The sequence below is a fragment of the Vicugna pacos genome, chromosome 3, assembly GCF_048564905.1.
Source record: "Vicugna pacos chromosome 3, VicPac4, whole genome shotgun sequence".
Taxonomy (NCBI): Eukaryota; Metazoa; Chordata; class Mammalia; order Artiodactyla; family Camelidae; genus Vicugna; species Vicugna pacos.
The window spans coordinates 84,515,210-84,539,993 of NC_132989.1; the positions used below are offsets into that span (position 1 = coordinate 84,515,210).

The 24,784-nt window shown below is 36.9% G+C and overlaps 1 protein-coding gene and 1 long non-coding RNA gene across 6 annotated transcripts in view; one reads left to right on the forward strand and one right to left on the reverse strand.

Moving 5' to 3' along the window:
* IL6ST (interleukin 6 cytokine family signal transducer) overlaps nucleotides 1-17,073 on the forward strand; it is a 50,933-nt gene extending 33,860 nt beyond the window's left edge. For all 4 annotated transcript variants that reach the window (XM_072958664.1, XM_072958663.1, XM_072958662.1 and 1 more), the window contains 3 exons: nucleotides 7,549-7,645; nucleotides 11,117-11,198; nucleotides 12,065-17,073. In XM_072958664.1, the coding sequence (XP_072814765.1) occupies nucleotides 7,549-7,645; nucleotides 11,117-11,198; nucleotides 12,065-12,802 (917 nt within the window). In that variant the 3' untranslated portion in view covers nucleotides 12,803-17,073. The remainder of the gene's footprint in view (nucleotides 1-7,548; nucleotides 7,646-11,116; nucleotides 11,199-12,064) is intronic.
* A 113-nt stretch (nucleotides 17,074-17,186) lies between these two features.
* On the reverse strand, nucleotides 17,187-23,940 carry LOC140695692 (uncharacterized). Of its 2 annotated transcripts, XR_012071483.1 has the most exons (3): nucleotides 23,750-23,940; nucleotides 21,543-21,693; nucleotides 17,187-17,845 (listed from the first exon to the last, which is right to left on the reverse strand). It is a non-coding gene; the product is annotated as an uncharacterized lncRNA (long non-coding RNA). The 2 variants fall into 2 exon arrangements; XR_012071482.1 differs by lacking the exons at nucleotides 17,187-17,845; nucleotides 21,543-21,693 and adding an exon at nucleotides 23,064-23,563.
* Nucleotides 23,941-24,784: the final 844 nt, after the last annotated feature.

Here is a 24,784-nt window from a genome sequence, read left to right on the forward strand (position 1 = left end):
GGATCCTTCCGCCCTGGTGCCTCGCAAAGTTTCCTGCCGTCAGAACAAACAAGGAGCTGAGTTTGGACACGGAGCAGGGGCGGGGCTGTTCCACAGTCTTCCCGGGCCTGACTGCAGAGTGCCAACCCGGGGCAGAGCACGCGGTGGCGCGGAGCTGCGGAGTGACCGGTGCCGGGAGATGGCAGGTAGCCCCTAGCCTTTCCAGCAGGCGCTCTGTGCTGGGAGGGTGTGCGATCTGCTTGCCGACAGGCACTGGGAGCAGCACAGATGAGGGCGCCAACAGAGGGCCTCTGGAAACAACAAGCCGAGCTCTCAAAACAGGGCAGACAGAAAGACTTCTCATTAAGAGCACACAGTCTCCAGGAGAACACCCCCCTCCCCATTTTAGTTTTATAGTTTTTTGGATCTGTTTTTGCCTGTTGTATTCTCTGTTACTGTTTTGATTTTTGCTTTTTAAACAGTTGTATCCTCCCAGTTCTGGTCTCTTTTGAATTTTGCTTTTAAAATGGTATGATTGTTATTTTGAAAGATCCACGTCATGTCATTTTTCTCTCTCTTGGTTTTGATCACCTGTTGTTGATTGTACACAGGTTTCAAATGTGTTTTTGTTCTCTTTTGTCCTATTTTGGAGCTTTTTGGGAGACATCTCAACCCAATTGCTGTTCTGCTTCAATTTACTCTTAAGTGGTTCATTGTACGTTTTCAGGCCTTTTTTTTCTCCCGTTTTGTCGGAATTCTCTCTTTATCATATCTTTTTTTTTTTTTGTCTGTTTGATTTCTAATTATTTCTGGAAGGTTGTGTGTGCTTCTAGTTTTGATTCTTTTTGTGTATTTCTCTTAAAGTAGTTTTACATTATTGTTTTTTAAAGAGACTCCACTTGATTGCATTTTCACTTCTTTTGGGTTTAATCTCCTGTTGATTGTAAATGGGTTTCAGGTGTCATTTTTGGATCTTTTTTCCTTTTAGTTTTTTTGAGGGTTTTTAAAAAGATCTCAATTCGAATGCTAGTCTAATTCAAATTGCTCTTCTGTAATTGACTATACCCTATTTTCAGGCCTTTTTTTTTTTTCCTCCCTTCTCTTAAAATATCTATCTTTTTTTTATCTTATATTTTCTATTACCTTTCTAATTTCTATTTTCTAAACATTTGTATATGCGTCTAGTTTTAATTCCTTTTTAAATTTTTCTGTTAAAGTAGTTATATTATTATTTTCTTAAAAACAAAATCCACCTGATTTCATTTTCATTTGGTTTTGATCTCCTGTTACAGATTATAAATAGGTTTCAAATATCGTACTTGGATCTTTTTCCTTTTTTTTTAAGGGATTTTACAGAAAAAAAAAGACGTCTCAACTCGAAAGCTAGTATGATTCAAACTGTGCTTCTATAATTGATTATACACTGTTTTCAAACCTTTTTTTCTCCCTTCTTTTAAAATTTTTTTTAACTTTTTAAGTTTTATTCCTACATAGGCATTAGACAGATAAATAAACTCCTCTAAGGACCACAATAGATAACTGATACTCCATAAGCCACAGTACCAGAGACATATGAGCAAGATGAAGAAGCAGAGAAACCATTCCCAATTAAAAGAACAAGAGAAATCCCCTGAAAGAACAACCAATGAAATAGACATCGATAGCCTACTAGATCAAGATTTCAAAAAGGAGTGATCAAAGTGCTGAAGGAACTAAAAGAGATAGTGAAATGAAGTTGAAGCTATAAAGAAGAGCCAAGTAGAATGGGTAAACTCATTGACTGAGATGAGGAATGATCTAAAAGCTGTGCAAAACCAACTAGATAATGCAGATGAATGAATTAATGACCCAGAAGACAGGACAATAGAAAGCACCCAATCAGAAGAGCTACAAGATAAACAAATAAAAACAAATGGGGATTGAAAAGGTTTTTGAAGAAATCATGACTGGAAACTTCCCAAACTTAAAAGAAGAAATCAGATATCCAAGTACAGGAAGCTCAGAGGGTCCCAAACAGGAAGAACCGAAACAGACCCACACCAAGACATACCTTAATCAAGATGGCCAGAGTCAAGGATAAAGAAATGATTCTAAAGGCAGCAAGAGAAAAGCAAAGAATAAGTTACAAGGGAACCCCCATAAGGCTCTCAGCTGATTTCTCTACACAAACACTACAGGCCAGAAGGGAGTGGCAAGATATAGTCAAAGTCCTGAATGAAAAAAAGATGCAGCGTAGGATACTTTATCCAGCAAGGCTATCCTTTAGGATAGAAGGAGAGAGAAAGAATTTCACAGACAAGAAAAAGCTGCAGGAGTTTAGCAACACTAAACCCATGCTAAAAGAAATACTGAAAGGTCTACTCTAAACAGAAAAGGAGCAGGATGTTACAGAAATGAGAAACTCACAACTGGAAAGGTGATAACTCAAGAATTACAAGTAAAATAAGCATTAAATTATAAAAGAAGACATACAAATCATTGAGAGTGGGAGAGGGAGGCAGGGATATATAGAATATTTTTTTTCTTTTTTAAATTTTTTGTTCTTGGTAAGATGGGTTTGAGATTATGTTACTATCAGTTTAAGAAAAACAGTTATAGTAAGGGGCTAATAGATTTACAAAAAAGGGTAACCACAAGCCAAAAACTTACAAGGGAGTCACAAAAATTAAAATAAAATCCATGATAACACAAAGAAAAATTACCAAACCACAAAAGGAAGAAGAAAGGAACAAAGAGGAAATACTAATACAACTGCAAAGATAAGTTCAAAATGGCAATAAATACACATCTATCATTAATTACTGTAAATGTTAATGGACTAAATGCTCCAGTCAAAAGACATAGAGTGGCAGACTGGATAATAAAGCAAGAACCTTCAATATGCTGCATAGAGACCCAGTTTAGGGAGAAGGCCACATACAGATTGAGAGTGAAAGGATGGAAAAGGATATTCCATGCAAATGGAAAAGCCAAAAAAGCAGGTGTTGCAGTACTAATTTCAGACAAAATAGACTTTAAAACAAAGGCCATAAAGAAAGATAAAGAAGGACATCTTATAATGATTAAAGGAGTGATACAAGAAGAGGATATTACACTTGTTAATATATATGCACCCAATATAGGAGCACCTAAGTACATAGAACAATTACTAACAGAGATATAGGGGGATATTGATGGGAATACAATCATTGTTGGAGATTTTAACACCGCATTAACATCACTAGACAGATCTTCCAGACAGAAAATAAATAAGGCAACAGAGAAATTAAATGATACAATAGACAAATTAGATTTTGTGGGTTTTTTCAGAGCATTACACCCCCAAAAATAGGATATACATTCTTTTCAAGTGCACATGGAACATTTTCCAGGATTGATCATGTACTTGGGCACAAAAGAAACCTCAACAATTTCAAGAAGATAGAAATTATCTCAAGCATCTTTACTGACCACAATGCCATGAAACTACAAATCAGCAACAGAGAAACAAAGGAGAAAAAAAGGAAAGCATGAAGATTAAACAATATGTTATTAAAAAAACAATGGGTCAATGAGGAAATCAAAGCTGAAATTAAAAAATACCTTGAGACAAATGACAATGAAAGCACAACCACTCAAAATCTATCGGACACAGCAAAGGCAGTGCTGAGAGGGAAGTTTATAGAGATACAGGCCTTCCTCAAAACAGAAGAACAATCTCAAACAATTTAACCAACCAGCTGGATGAATTAGAAAAAGAAGAACAAAAAGCCCCAAAAGGCAACAGAAGGAAGGAAATTATAAAGATTAGGGAGGAAATAAATGCAATAGAGATTAACAAGACCATAGAAAAAATCAACCAAACCAAAAGCTTGTTTTTTGAAAAAGTAAATAAAATCAACAAACCTCTGGCAAAACTCACAAAGAAGAAAAAAGAGCACAAATTAGCAAAATAAGAAAGGAAAATGGATAAATTACAACAAATAAAATAGAAATACAGAATATCATACGAGAATATTATGAAAAACTATATGGAACCAACCTGGATAACCTAGAGGAGATAGACAAGTTTCTGGAAACATACTGTCCACCAAGACTGAATCAAGAAGAAACTGACCAGTTGAACAATCCGATCACTAGAAATGAAATAGAAATAGCAATTAAAAACCTCCCTACACATAAAAGCCTAGGACCGGACGGCTTCATCAGGGAATTCTACCAAACATACAAAGAAGAACTCATACCAATCCTTCTCAAACTCTTCCAGATGATTGAAAAGGAGGGAATACTCCCAAACTCATTCTATGAAGCCACCATCACCCTGATACCAAAACCAGGCAAAGACACCACCAAAAAAGAGAATTATAGGCCAATATCACTGATGAACATAGATGCCAAAATCCTTACCAAAATATTAGCAAATAGAATCCAACAACACATAAAAAAGATTATACATCATGACCAAGTGGGGTTCATCCCAGGGACACAAGGGTGGTTCAACATATGCAAATCAATCAATGTAATACATCACATCAACAAGAGAAAGGACAAAAACCACATAACCATCTCAACAGATGCAGAAAAAACATTTGATAAAATTCAACACCCATTTATGATAAAAACTCTCACCAAAGTGGGTACAGAGGGAACATATCTCAACATAATAAAAGCTATATATGACAGACCTACAGCCAGCATAGTACTCAATGGTGAAAAACTCAAAAGCTTCCCACTAAAATCTGGGACAAGACAAGGATGCCCACTATCACCGCTCCTATTTAACATAGTCTTGGAAGTCCTAGCCACAGCAATCAGGCAAGAGAGAGAAATAAAAAGGATCTAAATTGGAAAAGAAGAGGTAAAAGTGTCACTATATGCCGAGGACATGTTACTATATATAGAAAACCCTAAAAAGTCCACACAAAAACTACTAGAGCTGATCAAAGAATTCAGCAAGGTAGCAGGTTACAAAATTAACGTTCAAAAATCAGTTGCATTTCTTTACACTAACGATAAATCAACAGAAAAAGAAAGTAAAGAAACAATCCCCTTTAAAATAGCACCCAAAGTAATAAAATATCTGGGAATAAATCTAACCAAGGAGGTGAAAGAATTATACACAGAAAACTATAAACCATTGATGAAGGAAATTAAAGAAGACTTTAAAAAATGGAAAGATATTCCATGCTCTTGGATTGGAAGAATCAATATTGTTAAAATGGTCACACTGCCCAAGGCAACCTACAGATTTAATGCAATCCCTATCAAATTACCCAGGACATATTTCACAGAACTAGAACAAATCATAATAAAATTTATATGGAACCATCAAAGACCTAGAATTGCCAAAGCATTACTGAAGAGAAAGAAAGAGGCTGGAGGAATAACTCTCCCAGACTTCAGACAGTACTATAGAGCTACAGTCATCAAGACAGCATGGTATTGGTACCAAAACAGACATATGGACCAATGGAACAGAATAGAGAGCCCAGAAATGAACCCACAAACTTTTGGTCAACTCATCTTCGACAAAGGAGGCAAGAATATACAATGGAATAAAGACAGTCTCTTCAGCAAATGGTGTTGGGAAAACTGGACAGCAGCATGTAAAACAGTGAAGCTAGAACACACCCTTACACCATATACAAAAATCAACTCAAAATGGATTAAAGACTTAAACATAAGACAAAATACAATAAACCTCCTAGAGGAAAACATAGGCAAAACATTATCTGACATACATTTCAAAAATTTTCTCCTAGAAGAAATAAAAGCAAGAATAAACAAATGGGACCTAATGAAACTTACAAGCTTCTGCAGAGCAAGGAAATCAGAAATAAAACAAGAAGAAAACCTACGAAATGGGAGAAAATTTTTGCAAGTGAAACCGACAAAGGCTTGATCTCCAGAATATATAAGCAGCTCATACGACTTAATAAGAAACAACCAAACACCCAATCCAAAGATGGGCAAAAGACCTGAACAAGCAATTCTCCAAGGAAGACATACAAATGATCAATAAGCACATGAAAAAATGCTCAATATCACTAATTATCAGAGAAATGGAAATCAAAATTACAATAAGGAATTACCTCACACCAGTCTGAATGGCCATCATTCAAAAATCCACAAATGACAAATGCTGGAGAGGCTGTGGAGAAAGGGGAACCCTCCTACACTGCTGGTGGGAATGCAGTTTGGTGCAGCCACTATGGAAAACAGTATGGAGATTCCTCAAAAGACTAGGAAAAGACTTACCATATCACCCAGGAATCCCACTCCTGGGCTTATATCCAGAAGGAACCCTACTTCAGGATTACACCTGCACCCCGATGTTCATAAAAGCACTATTTACAATAGCCAAGACATGGAAACAGCCTAAATGTCCATCAACAGATGACTGGATAAAGAAGGTGTGGTATATTTATACAATGGAATACTATTCAGCCATAAAAACCAACAACATAATGCCATTTGCAGCAACATGGATGCTCCTGGAGAGTGTCATTCTAAGTGAAGTAAGCCAGAAAGAGAAAGAAGAATACCATATGAAATCACTCATGTGGAATCTAAAAAACAAAAACAAAAAGACAAAGCATAAATACAAAACAGAAATAGACTCATAGACATAGAATACAAATTTGTGGTTCCCAAGGGGTGGAGGGTGGGAAGGGATAGATGGGATTTTAAAATTGTAGAATAGATAAACAAGATTATACTGTAAAGCACAGGGAAATATATACAAGATCTTATGGTAACTCACAGAAAAAAATGTGACAGTGAATATATATATATGTTCATGTATAACTGAAAAATTGTGCTCTACACTGGAATTTGACACAACATTGTAAAATGATTATAAATCAATAAAAAATGTTAAAATGCAAAAAAAAAAACTCTAATATAAATTATCCCAATTAGTGATTCATTTGATTAATAAACCCTCTTAAATGCAGAAAGGATTTGTGTGATATTTAGGAATCTTAGGCTTGTTGCTTTTTAGATGATGATATTCTTACTTTTTCACTCTTTGTACCTATTAAGATTCTTCTATAATTCTTAGCTCTATGTCAGATATATAATCTTTTTGGAAATAGTAAATAACTATTAAAATTTTTGCCTGAATTTTACATTTATTTTCCTTGTAGAAGGTGACGTTTGTAGTTCAGTTATTGAGATTGTTTTATAACTTTCTCAGTTCTACCCAGTACTCATAGAACTCAAAGGTAAATTTTTGCTAAGCGTCTGCTGAGTGCAGATCATAAATGTAATAAATGGTTAGGTTTGAAAGCTCTTACAAGGTAGATGATCTATCCAGTAACTGAACTAATCATTTTATTCCCTCAACCAACATATATTTTACGCATACTGTGTGGCCAGGTTACTGTGTAAGGTGTAAGGAGTTAGGATAAGATTTCCCAAGGGGGAGGGGTGGGAGGAGAGAAACACCTTTAAGTTTGAAAAGGTTGTAAAAAAATACTGGGATGGTATTTCACCTTTTAAACAGCAGTCTGGTTGTGAAGCTGCATTATTTCTGTTTAGCATGTGTATCAACAATTATTTTCCTTCTTATCCCTTGCTGTTTTTTAGCTCAAGGAGAAATTGAAGCTATAGTTGTGCCGGTTTGCTTAGCATTCCTACTGACAACACTTTTGGGAGTATTGTTCTGCTTTAATAAGCGAGACCTGTAAGTACTCTTACTCATATTCTTGCATTTCTCCTCATCTTTATCGATTTATAATTTACACACAATAAAATTCATCCATTTTAAGTGTACAGTTTGATAAAGTTTTGTAACTATATACAAATGTATAACTACCACCACAATCAAGATAGAGAATATTTCCATCACCTAAAAAGTTCCTCGTTCTGCTTTGTGGTCTGTCCTCTTCCTCAACCTCTGGCCCCAGGCAATCACTGATCTGTTTCCTGTGGTGGTAATTTTTGCCTTTCCTAGGATTTCACTTATATAGAATCAAACAGCATGTAATCTTTTGCATATAATGTGTGTATGATGTCATTTGGCATATTTTTGAGACTTATCCACATTGTCGCATATACTAATATTTTTCTCCTTTTTATTGCTGAATAGTATTCTTTAGTACAGATACATCAAAATTTGTTTATCCATACATCTGTTACGAAACGTAAGGTTGTTTCTTTGATTTTGGGCTGTTATGAATAATGTTGCTACGAACATTCACTTACAAATCTTTTTGTGTGTATCTTGAGTAAATACCTAGTAGTGGGATTGATGAGTTATATGATCAGTGCATATGTAACTTTATAAGAAACTATCAAACTGTTCTTCAAAGTGACTGTACCTTTTGTATTCCCACCAGCAATGTGGGAGTTCCATTTGTTTCATATCATCCCCAATACTTGGTACTGTCAGGGTTTTTAGTTTTAGCCATTTTTTTTCCATAGGTTTGTAGTGCTATCTCATTGTGGTTATAATTTCCATTTCCCTGATAACTAGTAATAGATCTTTTCTTGTGCTACTTATATATTGTTTTTTTGTGATGTGTCTTTTGAAATCTTTTGCCTATTTTTAAATTGGGTGGTTGGCAATATTGGAAGAGTTCTTTATATATCTGGTTACAAAATTTTTGTCAAATATGTTTTGAAAATTTTGGTCTGTGGCTTGCCTTTTTGGTTTTTTTAATTGTGACTTTAGAAAAGCAAAAGTGTTTAATTTTGATAAAGTCCATTTCATCAGATTTTTTTTTATGGTTCTTGTTTTTTATGTCCCATAGAAGAAATCTTTGCCTAACTTAATGTCACAGATTTGTTCTCCTGTATTTTCCTCTAGGAGTTTAATCATTTTAGCTTTATGTCTATGATTACCTAGAATTAATTTTTGTGCATGGTATGAGGTCAGGGTCAAAGTTTTTTTCCATAGGTATCTAGTCATTCTAGCATCATTTACTGAAAAGACTCTTTTCCTATTGAATTGCCTTGATACCTTTGCCAAAATCAGTTATCCATAAGACTGGATCTGTTTGTAGACTCTCAGTTCTGCTCCGTTGATCTGTATGTCTGTTCATGCTGATACACACGGCCTTGATTATTATAGGTCTATAGTAAGTTTTGAGAGCAGGTAGTGTAATTCTTCCAATATGCTTTTTTCAAAATTATTTTTGGCTAAGTTCTTTGCCTTTTCATATAAATGATAATATCAGCTTATACATTTTCTTTTAAAGTTAGAATTTTGATTAGAATTCTGTTGAACCTGTACATCAATTTAGGGGGAAATGCAATAGGAATATGAGTTTACATGTTCATAAGTCACATAAATTAATTTTTTATAAGCATATTGATCTTATATACTTAGATCTTGATAAATTAATTTACTCTAATCATTTTTGGGATTTCTTAGGATTTTCTACATGTACATACAGTTATGCTGCCTGCAAGTAAAGATATTCCAGTCTTTGTACTTTTAGTTCTTATAGTACTGACTGAGACCTTCAGTATAATCTTGAATAGAAGTGATGAGAACCAACATCTTTCCATTATTCCTGATCTTAGGGGGAAAAGCATTCAGTCTTACACCATTCCATGTTACGTCAGCTATAAGTTGAAGAAGTTCTCCTATTTCTATTTTGCTAAGAGTTTTTGGTATGAATAGGTGTTGAATTTTGTCATACTTTTTCTGCATCTGTTATGATTTTTCTTTCATAAATGTGTATTTTATTCATTGGTTTTCAGATGTTAACCCTTGCATTCCTTGAACTTTGCTGGATTCAGTGTGTTAATTTTTACATTCATGGGTGATATTGGTCTCTCCCCTTTTTTTGCAGTGTCATTGTCTAGTTTTGGAATCAGGATAATACTGATTATCTCATAAAATGAATGGCATCATAAAATTAATGGGGACATGTTACCTTTAATTTCTGGGAGTTAGTGTGGGATTGACATTATTTCCTCTTTAAATGTTTGATAAAATTCACAAATGAAGCCACCTAAGCCTGCTGTTTTCTTTGTGGGGAGATTTTTAATTAAAAGCTGAATTTCTTTTAAATATAGGGCAGTTGAAGCTTTCTTTTTCAGTCTGTTTTGGTAATTGGTGTCTTTCAAAGAATTAACCCATTGATTGGTTGGTCAGTTCATCTAGGTTGTTAACTTCATTGCTTTTTCTTTTTTCAGTTTTCAGTTTTATTAGGTAGAATTGTTACAGTTTGACTGCACATATACAATATATTGCATGCATTTTAATTATTCTTTAGCTTCTGGGTCACCCACTCCAGGGGTATGGGGCCCGATTATACTGTGAGCACACCCCTCTTGCCGTCCCACTGTGGTTCCCTCTTTCTGTTTTCAGTTGAAGGTCTTCTTTTGCTATGTTCCAGTCTTTTTTCCGATGATTGTTTAGCAGTCAGTTGTGGTTTCATTGTATTCGTGAAGAGAGATGAGCTCGTGGTCTTACCACTCCACCATCTTGACCTGTCCTATATTACTTTTTATTATGTTTAAATTTTATAGTTGTTCCTGCAGGAGAGTCAGTGTATTAGGATCTTATCACTCTTCTTTATTTTTTATCTGAACTTATTCTCAAGATGACTTACTTCATATATACTTATGTACACTTGTGGACCGCTAACATTGGGCTGGGAACTATATTAAGGAAAACATACTTAAATAGGTTTTTGATGATGGAGGATATATTGAATTATTTTTAATATTGTTAGCCTTTCTTCCTTGTCAAAAATTAGATTTATCATATTTTATCTGGTACCCATGTGAGAATCGATTTGTTATTTGAACTCTTTTAGTTGGGAATTGAATATTTTTGCTTTTTTTTTTAATTTTTGAGAGGGGATGTACCACAACATTTTGTGACCTGGTTGAAGTTTAAGTGGTTTTTATTGAAGAATTTGATTTCAGAGATTTTTTTTTGAATTGAATACTGATTACCAGCTTCAGCCTTGTAAATAATTTTTCTTTAAGGATAAGGATTAAGATCCTTATGCATTTTTAACAGTATTTTTCTATTGGTTACAAGAAAAATAAAGTTTCGGTTGGCCTTGGGGTACAGTAGGTATTTTTTGTTTCTTGGTTTGATTTTAAGATTTTTAGATGATTATGTTTAGATACAGGGACTATTCATTGTTTATTAAATGTGACTCTACATATGCCATATTTGTTTTTTCTCCAGAATTAAAAAACACATTTGGCCTAATGTTCCAGATCCTTCAAAGAGTCATATTGCCCAGTGGTCACCTCATACACCTCTAAGGGTAAGGTAAAATATTTGACTTGTTTGTAATACACAAGCATATTAGGATATATTTGTAGAAGTCAAGCAAAAGATAATCAGACTGAATCAAAAAGTGGATGAAAACAAAACTAAGTAAGAATTTTAGCCAAAATTTAAAATATGTACACATTGTAGAAATTTATTATCACTTTAGCATATTTGTCCTTATATTCCTGGTTCTATTTAGTATACATTAAAAATATTTTATTGAGCTTGCAAGTTGAAAACTGAAAGTGTTTTAAATACTGCTGTGTGATAATTCTGTTGTAAGGCAAGCATTTTAGATTGGGTATTACAATTAAATTTAAAGTCTACTATTTTAATACTGATTAAGTGACTTCTAGAAACCTACATTAAGTTCTTTGAACTTCCCTAAAGGGAAAATGATTTACTACCTTCTGACAATCCTTGAATTGTACAGTAACAGGTTGAAATGTATTGTGTGCTTTGTATTATATGAAACTTTGGTCATTTGAGTTTGATTTTTCTTAATGTTTCCTTGTTTTTCTATTCAATTAACCCTAGGCTGCCTAGTCTAGGCATGAAATATGAAATACTAGTTCTAGAACTTTAGCTTATCAAACTATAATATAACACCAACAATATTGATTTGGAATTCTGAGGAAATACAGCCTAATTCATACTTCTTAAAATCAGAATCATTTCACAGTATCCGTAATGCTGGTAGTTGGCAGTGATTTATTTAGTGATGTAGATTATCTCTACACCATTAAAAGTTACTGAGACATTTCAGAGATGTATTAGCTATGTGGCTTTAACTAATGCATGCCATACATATAAATGAACTTGCGCCATAGGTGGTAATCCATTTTTTCTCTCTCTCAGCATTTTAATTCAAAAGATCAAATGTATCCAGATGGCAATTTCACTGATGTAAGTGTTGTGGAAATAGAAGCAAATGACAAAAAGCCTTTTCCAGAAGATCTGAAATCATTGGACCTATTCAAGAAGGAAAAAATTAATACTGAGGGACACAGCAGTGGTATTGGAGGGTCTTCATGCATGTCATCTTCTAGGCCAAGCATTTCTAGCAGTGATGAAAATGAATCTGCACAGAATACTTCGAGCACTGTCCAGTACTCCACTGTGGTACATAGTGGCTACAGACACCAGGTACCATCAGTCCAAGTCTTTTCAAGATCCGAGTCCACTCAGCCCTTGTTAGATTCCGAAGAACGGCCAGAAGATCTGCAGCTGGTAGATAATGTAGATGGCAGTGATGGCATTTTGCCCAGGCAACAGTATTTCAAACAGAACTGCAGTCAACATGAAACCAGTCCAGATATTTCACATTTTGAAAGGTCAATGCAAGTTGCATCAGTCAATGAAGAAGATTTTGTTAGACTTAAACAGCAGCAGATTTCAGATCATGTTTCACAGCCCTGTGGATCTGGGCAAATGAAAATGTTTCAGGAAGTTTCTGCAGCAGATGCTTTTGGTCCAGGCACTGAGGGGCAATTAGAGATATTTGAAACCGTTGGAATGGAGGCTACAATTGATGAAGGAATGCCTAAAAGTTACTTACCACAGACTGTAAGACAAGGTGGCTACATGCCTCAGTGAAAGACTAGCTCCTGTTACAGCTCAGCAGCACCTGTAAATTAAAGCTAAAAATATTTCATCTGTGATTTCAGATCGAATAATCTTCACTCACTGAAGATGATCATTTGCCCTTAAGGACAAAAATGTACTGTCCTTCCCAGAGTATCTGGGATTCTACTTTAAGCACTACATAAACTGACTTCATCCTCTGAATAGCTGAATGACTTGTGCTGTTTCAGGATGTTTGCACTGAAGAAAAACAAAGGTTGTCTGAAATTTATAAAGTGAAACTTCATGTTTTGCCATGTACAGAACAGAGGGTATTTAAATTAAAAGCAGTAATAAACTTAGCTGTACTGATTTTAACGAGAATAGTCATCAAATAAAGTGGCTTAGGGAGAATAAAAAAATAAAGGAGCAACATCTAGATCCTGTACTTCGGCTGACAACATAATTTAAAAAGGAGCCCAGCTGGTGCAGTTAATGAGTACAGCTTTTGTTGTCTGACAAAGAAAAAAAAATCTGTTCACTCATAAGCATATCAACATATAAAATATTAATTAGTTCTCTTCATTGGTAATGATGCTGCCAGTTACAGAGAAAAGGAATCCTAGAGTTTTAATTTGGCAAACAAAAAATATTAATTTTTGAGTATTATATAATCAACACTTAGGTAAAATTTTCACAAATTAGCTATCATTTTTGACAGCCTCTGAAGATTCATTTCACAGACTCAGCAGAACGTCCAGATAAAAGGAATGAATGTGACAAACTGTCTTAAACATTTAAAAAATTCTTTGCCATTTGTAAAGGTTTAAATTGTTAACACTTTTCTATATGTGTATATAAATATTATTGACTCTTGTTAAGACTTCAGAGGATTTGGTAATTTGGTTAATGAAGCACTTTATGCAATATGTTTTCAGCTTAAAACGTGTTTTAACTTAATATGCTTCATTTTTAAGTAGACCTAGACTGAAATTTTTCTTTTTTTTTCTAGTAGGTGTTTGAAGCAGACTAAGTTAGAGGACTTGGGCAGTATTCACCAAAAACAAACAAACCACCACCCAAAAAATTTACATATTGATGTTAGTAAGTATCACAGTTAGCAAACATCCTTATTGCAGAGGCACTTAATGAAAAGATAGTATTTTAATGTCTGCCAGTTCTGAGGTAGGTGAAACAGTTCTACATGGTGATTTAGGAATATTTTAAACCTCTTTCCCACATGTTCTTTTCTTCAGGGGAGAAGTCAGTCAGGCCTCCAGAGTTTAGCACTAAACTCAATTTCGCATTTAGGTTATCCCTACCCACTACGTTTGATGAGGAAGCAGGAGCCAACACTAGGAGCTGAGTAAGAAGTTGTCATAAATCATGTGGTTGACTACTGCTGTCAAGTAAGTTTGGAGAAAATAGGTTTTGTTTTTCTGTCATATTTAAGTTACAGGAACCAGGCCAACTTAAAATAGTTTGTAGACGTTATTGAAGAATAAAAGACTGAGAAAAATTGGTACACAGTTACAGGTGAAATCAAATTGTACTCAATACTCTCTCATTAATATTGTTCACATTAGACTTCCTGCTCTACTTCACTTTATCCTTTATATGCTTTCCTAATACTGTTCACAGTTCTTTCATTCATATGGTCTTTGTGAGACACAGCAGATGCTTTATTCTGATATAGCCAGTTCTACTTTAGGCAAAACAAATACAAGACTGGTAGTATGTCAGAATTAGAAGTAGATGGGGAAAATTAGGCACAAGGAAGTCAAGTGGGGGCAGAGGAAACCCCAGACTCACACACACTACAGGTTAATGGCATCACTATTATTTAATTTGGTCATCAGAGGCTGGTCCAAATCAGGACAAGATTTATCTTGCTAAATGTCAAAAAATTTATACACAATTTTCATTTCCTCGAAACAAGCAGTCATGTTATGGTAACCACATTTAGCAGTAATCTCCCTCCTAACAAATATCAGTGTTGTGAAGAACATTTTAGTGTGAAGATTGTGATGGGGGTGGGGGGTGGGCAGTTATAAAATATGAACTCATGATCTAAAGGAATGAGAATGAAGAGTCATTTAAGAAAGGATAAGCAAATTTGTGTGTTGAAACTTGTATAGAACATGGTGCAGTGAGTGAATCCCCCCAGCCACAAGAGCACTTTAGACATATTAAATGGATAAATGGTCACTGTGCAAAAATTCATTCAGGAAAAGAATATATGTAACATACATCTTTGCCTCAAAAGAAAAGCAATCATGAAAACTGTTTTAAGTACAAAATTACTTTTCTAAAGCATATGTGTTAGAATAATCTGTGTTTTGATACGTGGGAATTGTATTTTAGGCAGGCAGAGAAATCCAGTTTATCTGTGTGAACATCAGTCTGTGTTTAAGATAGTGGATTTATTACTCATTAAATGTTTAGTATCCAAAAATTGAAAGTAATACTAGCACATCAGAAAACAGCTTCTTTGTGGATGAAGCTAATTCACTGCAGTTGCCCCTTATAAGATTAAAAAAATAACAATCAAGCATATGTTGAATACACTGTTACTATAATTTGACTGTTGGTTACTGGTGTCTTTGGTAGCTTACCCCCGGCTCTCATAAAGGCAGGAAGCTGAGTAACTGTTGGAAAACTATTAGACTTCCATTAAAAGCTAAAAATTTAATTCTTTTATAGAATGGGTCATTCAGCACTGGGGAACATATCCAACATATGAGTAGAAGCAAGGGAAAAAGCAAAATCATTTACATGTTTTGTGTTCATATCTGTTCGTTTAATTGTTCATTTAATTTCAGCCTTTTTCTTCGATAGATTTTTTTTTACACATGAAGTCACCCAGTGACCCTAGTTTATTGTGAAGTTAAAGGTTAATGAAGTTGAAATATACTTTTAAAACATTTATTTATGAAAGTTCAAATTTAAATAGAAACAGCTTTATAAATAACAAAATTGAAAATGACTTTTTTCTACCACGTAGTTAACTAGTTAAATTCATGACATGAATTTAGATGTAGAGTAAGTACATACTAGAATTCCCTAAAATATTTATTAACTCATGGGTTGACCAAGTGGGAGAACTCTTCCTCTATCCTATTATATTCCACACCATTTTCCTCCTGTTTGGTTTTAAGAACAGATTTCTAAAACTATACCCTTGTGTTTTGGTAGTTTTATTTTGTTGAAATGGGTAAAGTGTCAAAATAATAAGCTATATAAAACTTAAAGTTCAATTATTAAAAAGATACTGGGATAACTTTCTATTGTAGGTCATGTTACATTCTATTGCCCAGGTAAGATTACTTTAAAATAATTTTTTGCACTTTTTTGTAAATTAATAGGAAGTCATCAAATGGCAAGATATTTAGGTTTAGTGTAAAATTAGGCATTGTCATAGATTTCAAAGAAGATAGCAAGTTTACAACGTAATTCTTTAGATGGTTTCTTGATAGCAGTTCCTTTTCTGGTGGTTTATAAACGAAATGTAAGTCAAAACAAAACTTTCTAAAGCCAAATGTAGTATCTTTTGGCTTAGTCTATTTTTTCATTATATGCCACGAGTATGTGTATGCACATGCTATTCTAGTATATGTTGATTACATTAAAATTCTTAAGAAGGCAGCTCTGAGTGAGCTCTTTTGTTACCTGTTTGTTCCTAAATTTTTAAAGCCTTTTGGTAGTCAGTAGTTCCTTAAAGCAGGTGAATTTAACTTCATTACCCAGTTGTTTTTTAAAGTTGATAGATCATGATAAAAATATATTTAGGGCCAATCAATGGTGATAGATGTTACAGATCTATTATCCCTTAAACATAAGCTTTGACAATAACTACATGTTTAAAATGCCGTTACATGAATAACATGATGTGTCAGAAATAAGGGGGTATTTTAAAGATGGATATTTTAAAATTCTTTAGTCTTAATGTATATGTATATTTAATAGTATACTCTAAAAGTAAGTGTGCAATTTGCTAGGACTGCAGTACAGTGATCAGCATTAGGTATGTCTCCTCTTTATATCCTAGCTATGTCCTGTTTACTTGTAAGTGCAATTCTTTCACGTTTGCTTGCTGTTTTACCCCCACCTAATCTACTTCATATATAGCAGGCTTATCTGGAGAGACTCTTGTATGTATTTTTACTTTTGCAGTGAATTGCATGTGCTACTCGTAACCACAGCTCTTGTTTTTATGTTGACATAACTCTAAATGTTACTGTACATGTTCTCATATATCAGCTCTAGTCCTTTAAGTAAATTTAATAAATTCTTACTCAAATTTTCTTGGGGTGTGGTCACTACCATTTGATGTCATGATGTTTGAGGTAACAGTATTTATCATTACTGGTGTTGGGGCTTTGTGTAAACTAGATACTTTTTGAGGGTTCTGTGGCTTTTTAAATGCTCATTTAGCATAATGGAATAGGATTTAGAAGAAAAGCTATACACTGTCTTGGCCTTAATCACATATAGAATAGACTCAGAGATGGCAGATCCATTTACCAGTTTCTAGGTTTACTGAGATGATTTCTGGAATCCCAGCATCTTACCTCCCAGTGGATTTTTTAACAGTTGGGATGCCAAGGGACCAGTCAAGGAGAGAGGTGCTGTGCCATCTTGTGGCCTGTCTGTGCCCACAGTCTGCTGGAGTCTGTCCTTGTCACAGTGAAGCGTGACGCCATCCCACTGCTGCCTGCTGACGTTGCTGAGTAGCAGTGTGTGAAAGTCACAATCTCACCTGGAAGGAAGTCTGAAGTGCTCGATTTGTGTGTCTTCACATCGCAGTTTTTATCTAAATATTCAGTGAGTCAAAATACACCCACAAACCACACAAGTTAACTTCATCCTTTTAACATATATGCTAATGGTTGTAGGAAAAGTCTCTTGGCTTTGGGCTATGTGTTCCTTTGTTTAAAATCTTACATTTGACTCTGGCTCTTATAGGCTCTTTGACTTCTTTGTGGAACTGCTTGTCTTACCCTCATTGATACAATGGATTCAGTCCATCCTGCTTCTGAAAAGATTACAAACCTCCCTCCAAGCATTTCTGTTTCCCTAGCCCAGAGAAAGAGAAACAGTTTTAACTTTTGGTTTCAACTTTTTTTCTTTTTAAATTAATATAAAATATTCCTTGCATGCTTTCAAAATATAAACATTCAACAGAATAACAAACTGGGTGTGTGATCCCACATGCAGTCCCATGCTCTGGCTAGTTAAGAGAGTGAACAGAAGGGTAGAAGAAAAGGAGACCTGAGGTAGAAAAAGTGTGGAGAAGCAGAGGAACGCAGTGATCCAGATCAGCAGCTCATGCGCCTGTTGCCACTCTTAGGTTGGCTGCTGGCTGATCTAGGAAGACCTTAGAAAGGCTACTTGGTTTCTCAACAGTTTAAAACAGTTTATCCCCATTGAGAGAGAAAAAAAATCTACTTTTAAAATCAAAGTTCAATGTTTATTTTTAGGTTAGAGTCACTTTGTCCCAACTGCTAAAGGTTTTAAACAGATGGGGAGGCATCGCTTAGGTTTAGAAGTCTGTGGACATTCAAAACCCAGTTCTTTTGCATTTATTCCTTGTGACTGTGGTTTTGTCATTTTACATGTCAGAAACATAACTAGAATTGCCTTTTATCATTCTTCAACACTTTTTAGTGAGAATTATCCCTGACTTAAATGGTTTTCACTTATACATTTATGCATTTGTTGAAGTTAGAATCCTTCCAGAATAATATGGTGAGATACATTGTGGGAATCCTCACTCACAAAAATAAAAGTGGAAAAAAACCCAACTCAGATCAAGCATTCTCCCTCCAGCTACCTCCCAGCCAGGACTGTGGACAATCCTTTTGAGACAGAGTAGCCAAAATAACCAAGCGATCAGAGGTGGTTTATCCCCCAGAGCACTTGTTCAAACGCTAAATGAGACCCACCCTTCGACAGTTCAGGCTCCCTTTGGTAGAAGAATCTTAAAGGTTCAAGACACAAGTACACACCTGGACACTGTCTCTATAGGAAATTGTTTTCCCTGAAGTTTTGGCTAAAGCCAGAAAAAGCCTAAATAGTGATAACTTTTAAATGAATTAATATAAATTTCTCTGCAATTGGTTCTGCATGCTTCCAGGAAGAGGATCATGGTTTTAAGTGAATGGCCTAAAAGAATATTTAAGTAAAAAGGTACTGTTGAGATTCTGACAACAAAACAATTCTGTGTGAACATTTAAGGAATGAATAAAGGGCAGTCACACTTCACTGTAGGTCAAAGTCAGTGTGGATTTTACCCATTTCAATCTAGACTTAAACACCTGGGCTACTCAGTTGGCATCAGAGCCCAGGAAGGGACCTCTGAGAACATCTTAAGTTCTACACTTAGAACTGTGACTAGAAACCATTGGCTGCTCATGTTACTGGGGTGAGGGGCTGTTCCCTGCATGAGCAAGACATTGCTGATCGCCCACTGGGCCACATGCTTGGTACTGGATGTATAAAGGTTAACAAATGCACACCATCTATAGAATGTTCACTTTAGGTCAATAAAGCTTTAAAAAACTTCTGAGGTAAGGATCAGTACCATTTACAGACTCACAAGCTCAGAGAAGTTGAACAACTTGCTAAGGGAACATATGGTTGACAGAGCAGAAGGGGCTCCTCCAACTCCGGCCTCACTCCAAAGTCCATATTCTTTGCCATGTGTACTGTATCCAACTGCTCTCAGCAAAAACCTGGGTGATGGGCATGCTGGAGGCCAGCATGCACAGTAATGCACTTCTGTTTCTCAGACCTTGCTAACGTCTGAGTTTCTCTCCCCCTCTTCATACTTACATCCCCACCACCATCTAGGGGAGGAAGCACCCCAAGCCTCCCCACCCCCCCGCCCCCAACTGCCCACTTCAAAGCCCCCTAACTGAGCCGTGAGCCCAGGATACTGTTTCTTCCTCAGGATCTCGCCCTTTATGCTCTCACCTGAGTTAGCCCTGAAGCCTGCCCTCACCCAGCACATGCATTTGCTCTAACCACATATAGGAACGCCTACAAGAGAGAAGTCTGTCCCTCTTTCCTGAGCCGATTGCATTTTAACTACAGTCTCATTACTTTGGCCCCCCCCAAAAAAAATTTCTAGTGGTGGAATCTGGTGGTTCTGGAACAGACCTGCCGGGTCTGCTGCCAAGTGCTGGTACCCATCTCCCAGCCTGTCCACCTCTGGAACCTCTCCTTCAGCGTGGTTTCCAGCCGCTCCCGCACATCTCCTGCTAATCCACTAGGGGGCAGCATTGGCAGCACAACGGGCCTGCTGAGGTCCTGCTACTCAACATACTGCCCACATTTGTTTTTCAGGCTCCATAGTCTTTCCTGGTCCTGCTGTGCCTCATACAGCCTCCTCTCCAGATAAACACTCTCTAGTTTCCGGAACATGCTGGGTTTCTTCTTACCTCCCAGCCCACACATATGATTTCCTCTCCTAAAATGTTCTTCCATCCCCAATCCCTAGCTCAGCTGGAAAATTCTTACCTGTTCACCAAGAATAGCTTCAAACAGACCTTCCTGGCTGAGACCTTCTGTTGTCTCTTCCTCTCTCCTTTCCCCCATAGCTAAGGGCATGTGTCCTGAGACCAGACTGATGGCCAGTCTTTGTCTCTCTCTGAGTTAGGAATTGAAACCCCTGGAGGCAGAGTCCCTGTCTTATCTCCAAGTCCCTGGCACTTAGCATAGTCTTTGGTATTTATAGGTGCCGGGTAAATCTTATTTATAGGAAGAGCTGGATGGACGAGTAGACAGAAAAAGTTTTTCAATTTGTTAGTGAATTTTTTTTTTTAATTTTTAGCATATGTCTCAGATTTCATTTTGCCTAGAGTTGTAGAGTGCCAGGAGAAGTCAGGAATCTGCCTGCTTCTCCACCTCCAACATGAAAACATCTCTTGGTTCCCATCCCCACCCCACTTCCACCCCAACCAAGGGCAAAACCTTTTTTTAAAGTAATGCATACACTCAGTGAATCAAAAAACAAAAACTAAAAAAAAAAAAAAGTTAAAGCCAGGATAGATCCTTACAGATCATATTGTTCAACTTGATCATCCTGCAGGCAAGGAAAATGAGAAGACAAACCAGTGACATCTCCAACACCTCAGGAGGGAAAAACTTGATCAGGAGGGTACTAATAGAAAAAGAGGACAGCCTTGCCCTCAGAAGTCAAAGGAAGATGAAATAAACACTTAGGATCAGGCTTAAAAAAAAAAAATGTCAGAAAAGGCAAATAGGGGCAAGCCACGTGCCAGGCTCTGAGTTACCTCTGGGCTTAATGATGAGACAGCCCCAAATACAGAGTGATCCCCCACTTTCTCAATGAGAAGATTCTAAAGTAAAAACAGGACCACTTGAATGTTTAAACTTCAGAGACGTTAAGGGACAGACTGGGATTTCAAAATTTGTAGATACTGACAGGCATATGCAGAATAGATAAGATTATACTGTATAGCACAGGGAAATATATATAAGATCTTGTGGTAGCTCACAGCGAAAAAAAATGTGACAATGAATATATGTACGTTCATGTATAACTGAAAACTTGTGCCCTACACTGGAATTTGACACAACATTGTAAATTGACTATAACAAAAAAAAGTCAAAAAAATTTTTTTTAAAATACAGAGCTTAAAAAAAACTTCAGACATGTTGATTAAATAGTCACATGTCTACCTATAGTCCACATGTTTCAGGCTATATAGAAAACAGGAATATAGACTATTGATTTTCTTACTCATACCTTATGAAATAATTCTATCCAAATCTTCACATGCTCTTGGACAGCAGGGTCATTCCTTGTCATCACTAGCTCCCCTTTCTGAATCATCAGAGTTTTCCAGAGCTCATCCCTGTCGCTTCCATCTAGTTGTTTCAGACGCAGTGTGATGAAGCTGTCGTTGGAAACAGCATTCCAGGCCCTAAATATCCGTTGTATAATAGTAACACAATTTCCCCCAATTATCTTAGAAGTGTTTATGTATCATCTCTAATGTAACCTCTTACCATTTTGTTTTTTGAAGGGGTCTTTTAAAATTTTGTTTATAATGGAATCTTAAGAAGGAAAAGCCAGGCTGGACCTACTCGTAAATGTAAGTGTAACAAGTGTCGGATTACTGATCTGAGTTCTGCTGGGCTAACTTGTAAATCTAAGTTAATAAGTGTCGGTTTGCTGATTCCCTGCTCGTGTTTTTTTTTGCTAGCCAGCTAAATTTTCAGAGAGACATATCTGGCCCTAGAATATTAGTTTGCTGCCTCCCTGCCTCTGCTTTTGTGATAATGATGCTGCTAACGCTGTTCCATGCCTATTGGCCGAATACCCCAAGCTTGTAATTAACCCTATAAAACCTCATGCACATATCTTGAAGGTGCTCAGAGCTCCGAGCAGAAGCCCCTCTGAGCCCGCCGGCGTAATACATCTGAGTACTCCAACCCTCCGAGAGGTGCTTGTTTCTTGGCTGGCCTGTCGTTTCCGTAATAATCAACACATTAAAAAATTGAGGTCATACCACAGGAGTTGTTATTAAATCTTTGGTTTTATTTGTTTGTTTGTTTGTTTGTCTTTGGCTCCTTTTATGAAAATCTTCTGCTAATCTCCACAAGCTTCCCAAATTAGTATAATGGTAAATGGGTTTTTCCAAAATAGAACTTACTTTCAAAGGGAGAACCTGTAATATGAGAAACTTAGAAATTAACTACTGGGAGCTTCTTCCTTTTCTGGGAAGTGATTTTGGGGAAAATACTCCATTTCAATTCCGGAAAAAAATAAAGCGGTGTTCATCAGGCATGCCTTCCTGAAAGAAAGTAATTTTCTGTGGAATTTTGAATAAGTAATGGGCATGGGCTGGTGAGAAGGAGAGGTACTAGTGTGTGCAAATTCTTCTTAAATGAATGTTGCCTCAGTTTTCGGGGTCAGATTGAACTAGAATTCTTTTTGTAACATGAGATTAAAATTTCAGAATTGGGAAAAAGATTTTTTTTTTTTACATCTGAGCAACATCCTGATATTCCCTGCCCTACTTCCAGCCATTGGCCAAAAGTGTGATTTCATCAAAGTGTGATTTACTCAAGCAATCGAGGACCCCCCATTGCCACATCTCCATTACATTTATCACGGCCATAGTCAGATTGATCTGCAACCCACAGTCAAGTGCCCAGGGGAGGTAATCTTGCATTTTCTACTTGCAGGACAGAAACAAGAGTGCCTGAGGCGACATCTAATCATAGATCTCTGACCTCACTTGAGGAAGTTTCAACACAGACATCCAGTCACAACCTTTTTACTGAGTTTGAGACAGCATGGAGCAGGTTTCTCTCTTCTCCAATAGAATCATGAAAGCAAGCCAGCCCTACTTCCAGACAAGGAGGCCTTGTGCAAAGTTCTGCAGGCATCAGATTCTCTCCTGATGTTATGATAAACGAAGTGTCATGATTCGATGTCACAGGCCTTCCCAGGGACTCCCATAGCACAGAGGGAATAGTAAGAAATGAAGCAGGTAGGACAGAGAGGAGCTTGGTGATGGGGCTTGGATGAGGCCAGCGAGGTGCCCAGGGCACATGGCTGAAGGAGGCACTCAGTGCCCGTGCACGACCCTGGGGGAGAACCCGCCCTGCTTGGTGACGGTGTGGCCAGCTGGAGGGGGCTGGGCTTCTTGTCATCACATGAGATTGGAAGCAGTCTAGGTTCTCCAACTGGGCAAATCAGATTACTTTGAGAAGATAATTGTAGCACTTGAGTGAGGAACAGACAAGAGAGGGTAAAGCCTGGAATGAGAAAATGTTATGGAGAGTTTCTCTGCTGCTGCTGAAAACTGAAGGGGGCTTAGACCAGGAGGAAATAGGAAGGCCAAGGCAGCTCACAAGACATTTCAGAAGCCACTTAGCCAATCAGGTAAGAGGGAAAGGAGGTATATTTGGATAAACGAGCCAGGGAGGTGAAGAAGAGGTTACCCTATTTTTGATGCTGTTGTGGATTTTGTCCAAAGACAGGCATCTTGCAGACAGGGGAGTCTGAGGCTCTAGGTCCCTGGTGTCTGACACTGGGCCCCATCCTCACTCTTTAGAACTGGTAGGTTTCTGTCCTGGGAGGCCAGTTTATTGGTTTCAGGGGTTCATGTCCATGTCATGTCTCTGGCTGTACCTATGAGCTGAGGAGTGTGGAGCCAATAGCAAGGGAGGGTTTCCAGGGTGTGACTAGACAGGGAACCTCACAAAGGTGTCTCCAGGCAACTACTAATTGCAAAGAGCTGAGAAACACCTCATTTCCCCTTTTAAGACAATTGTGGTCAGTACTGCTGCTAATCAATGTCTGCCTTCATCTCTTCTTCCTAAACTGCCTAAGCCAGCTGCCTACACTCCCCAGGATCTTGCCCTGTGCCTGCAGGCCCCATCAGAGGTTCTGTTTGTGAAGAGCATCGAGGAAGATGACACTGATGGGGTAGGAAAACGTGGGACTCCTGTCCCAGACATGCTCCAGGTTCTCAGTAAAGCCAGGTTTATACCCTGCCCAAGTTCAGCTCTTCCTAGTAATACAGATAGACTCACAGAAATGAATGAATAAGGCAAGGTTACCCGTTAGAGAAAACGTGGGCTTTGGAAGAAAACCTGGCACAATTTCTCTGACCCTCATTTACCTCATCTGTAATAACAGCAATAAGCACACACCAACAAATTTGATCACCTAGAAGAAATTGATAAACTCCTGGAAGCACACAACCTACCAAGACTGAATCATGAAGAAACAGAAAATCTAGACAAACTGACTGCAAATAAGGTGATTGACTTGATCATCAAAAACCTTTCAACAACAACAAATCCCAGCTCCAGATGGTGTCACTGGTGAATTCTATTCAACATTCAAAGAAGAATTAATACCGATCCTTCTGAAATTCTTCCATAAAATAGAAGAGAAGGGAGCACTGCCAAATTTGCTTTACAAGGAGGCCAGGATGACCAAAACAAGACAAAGACACTCCAAGAGTATTA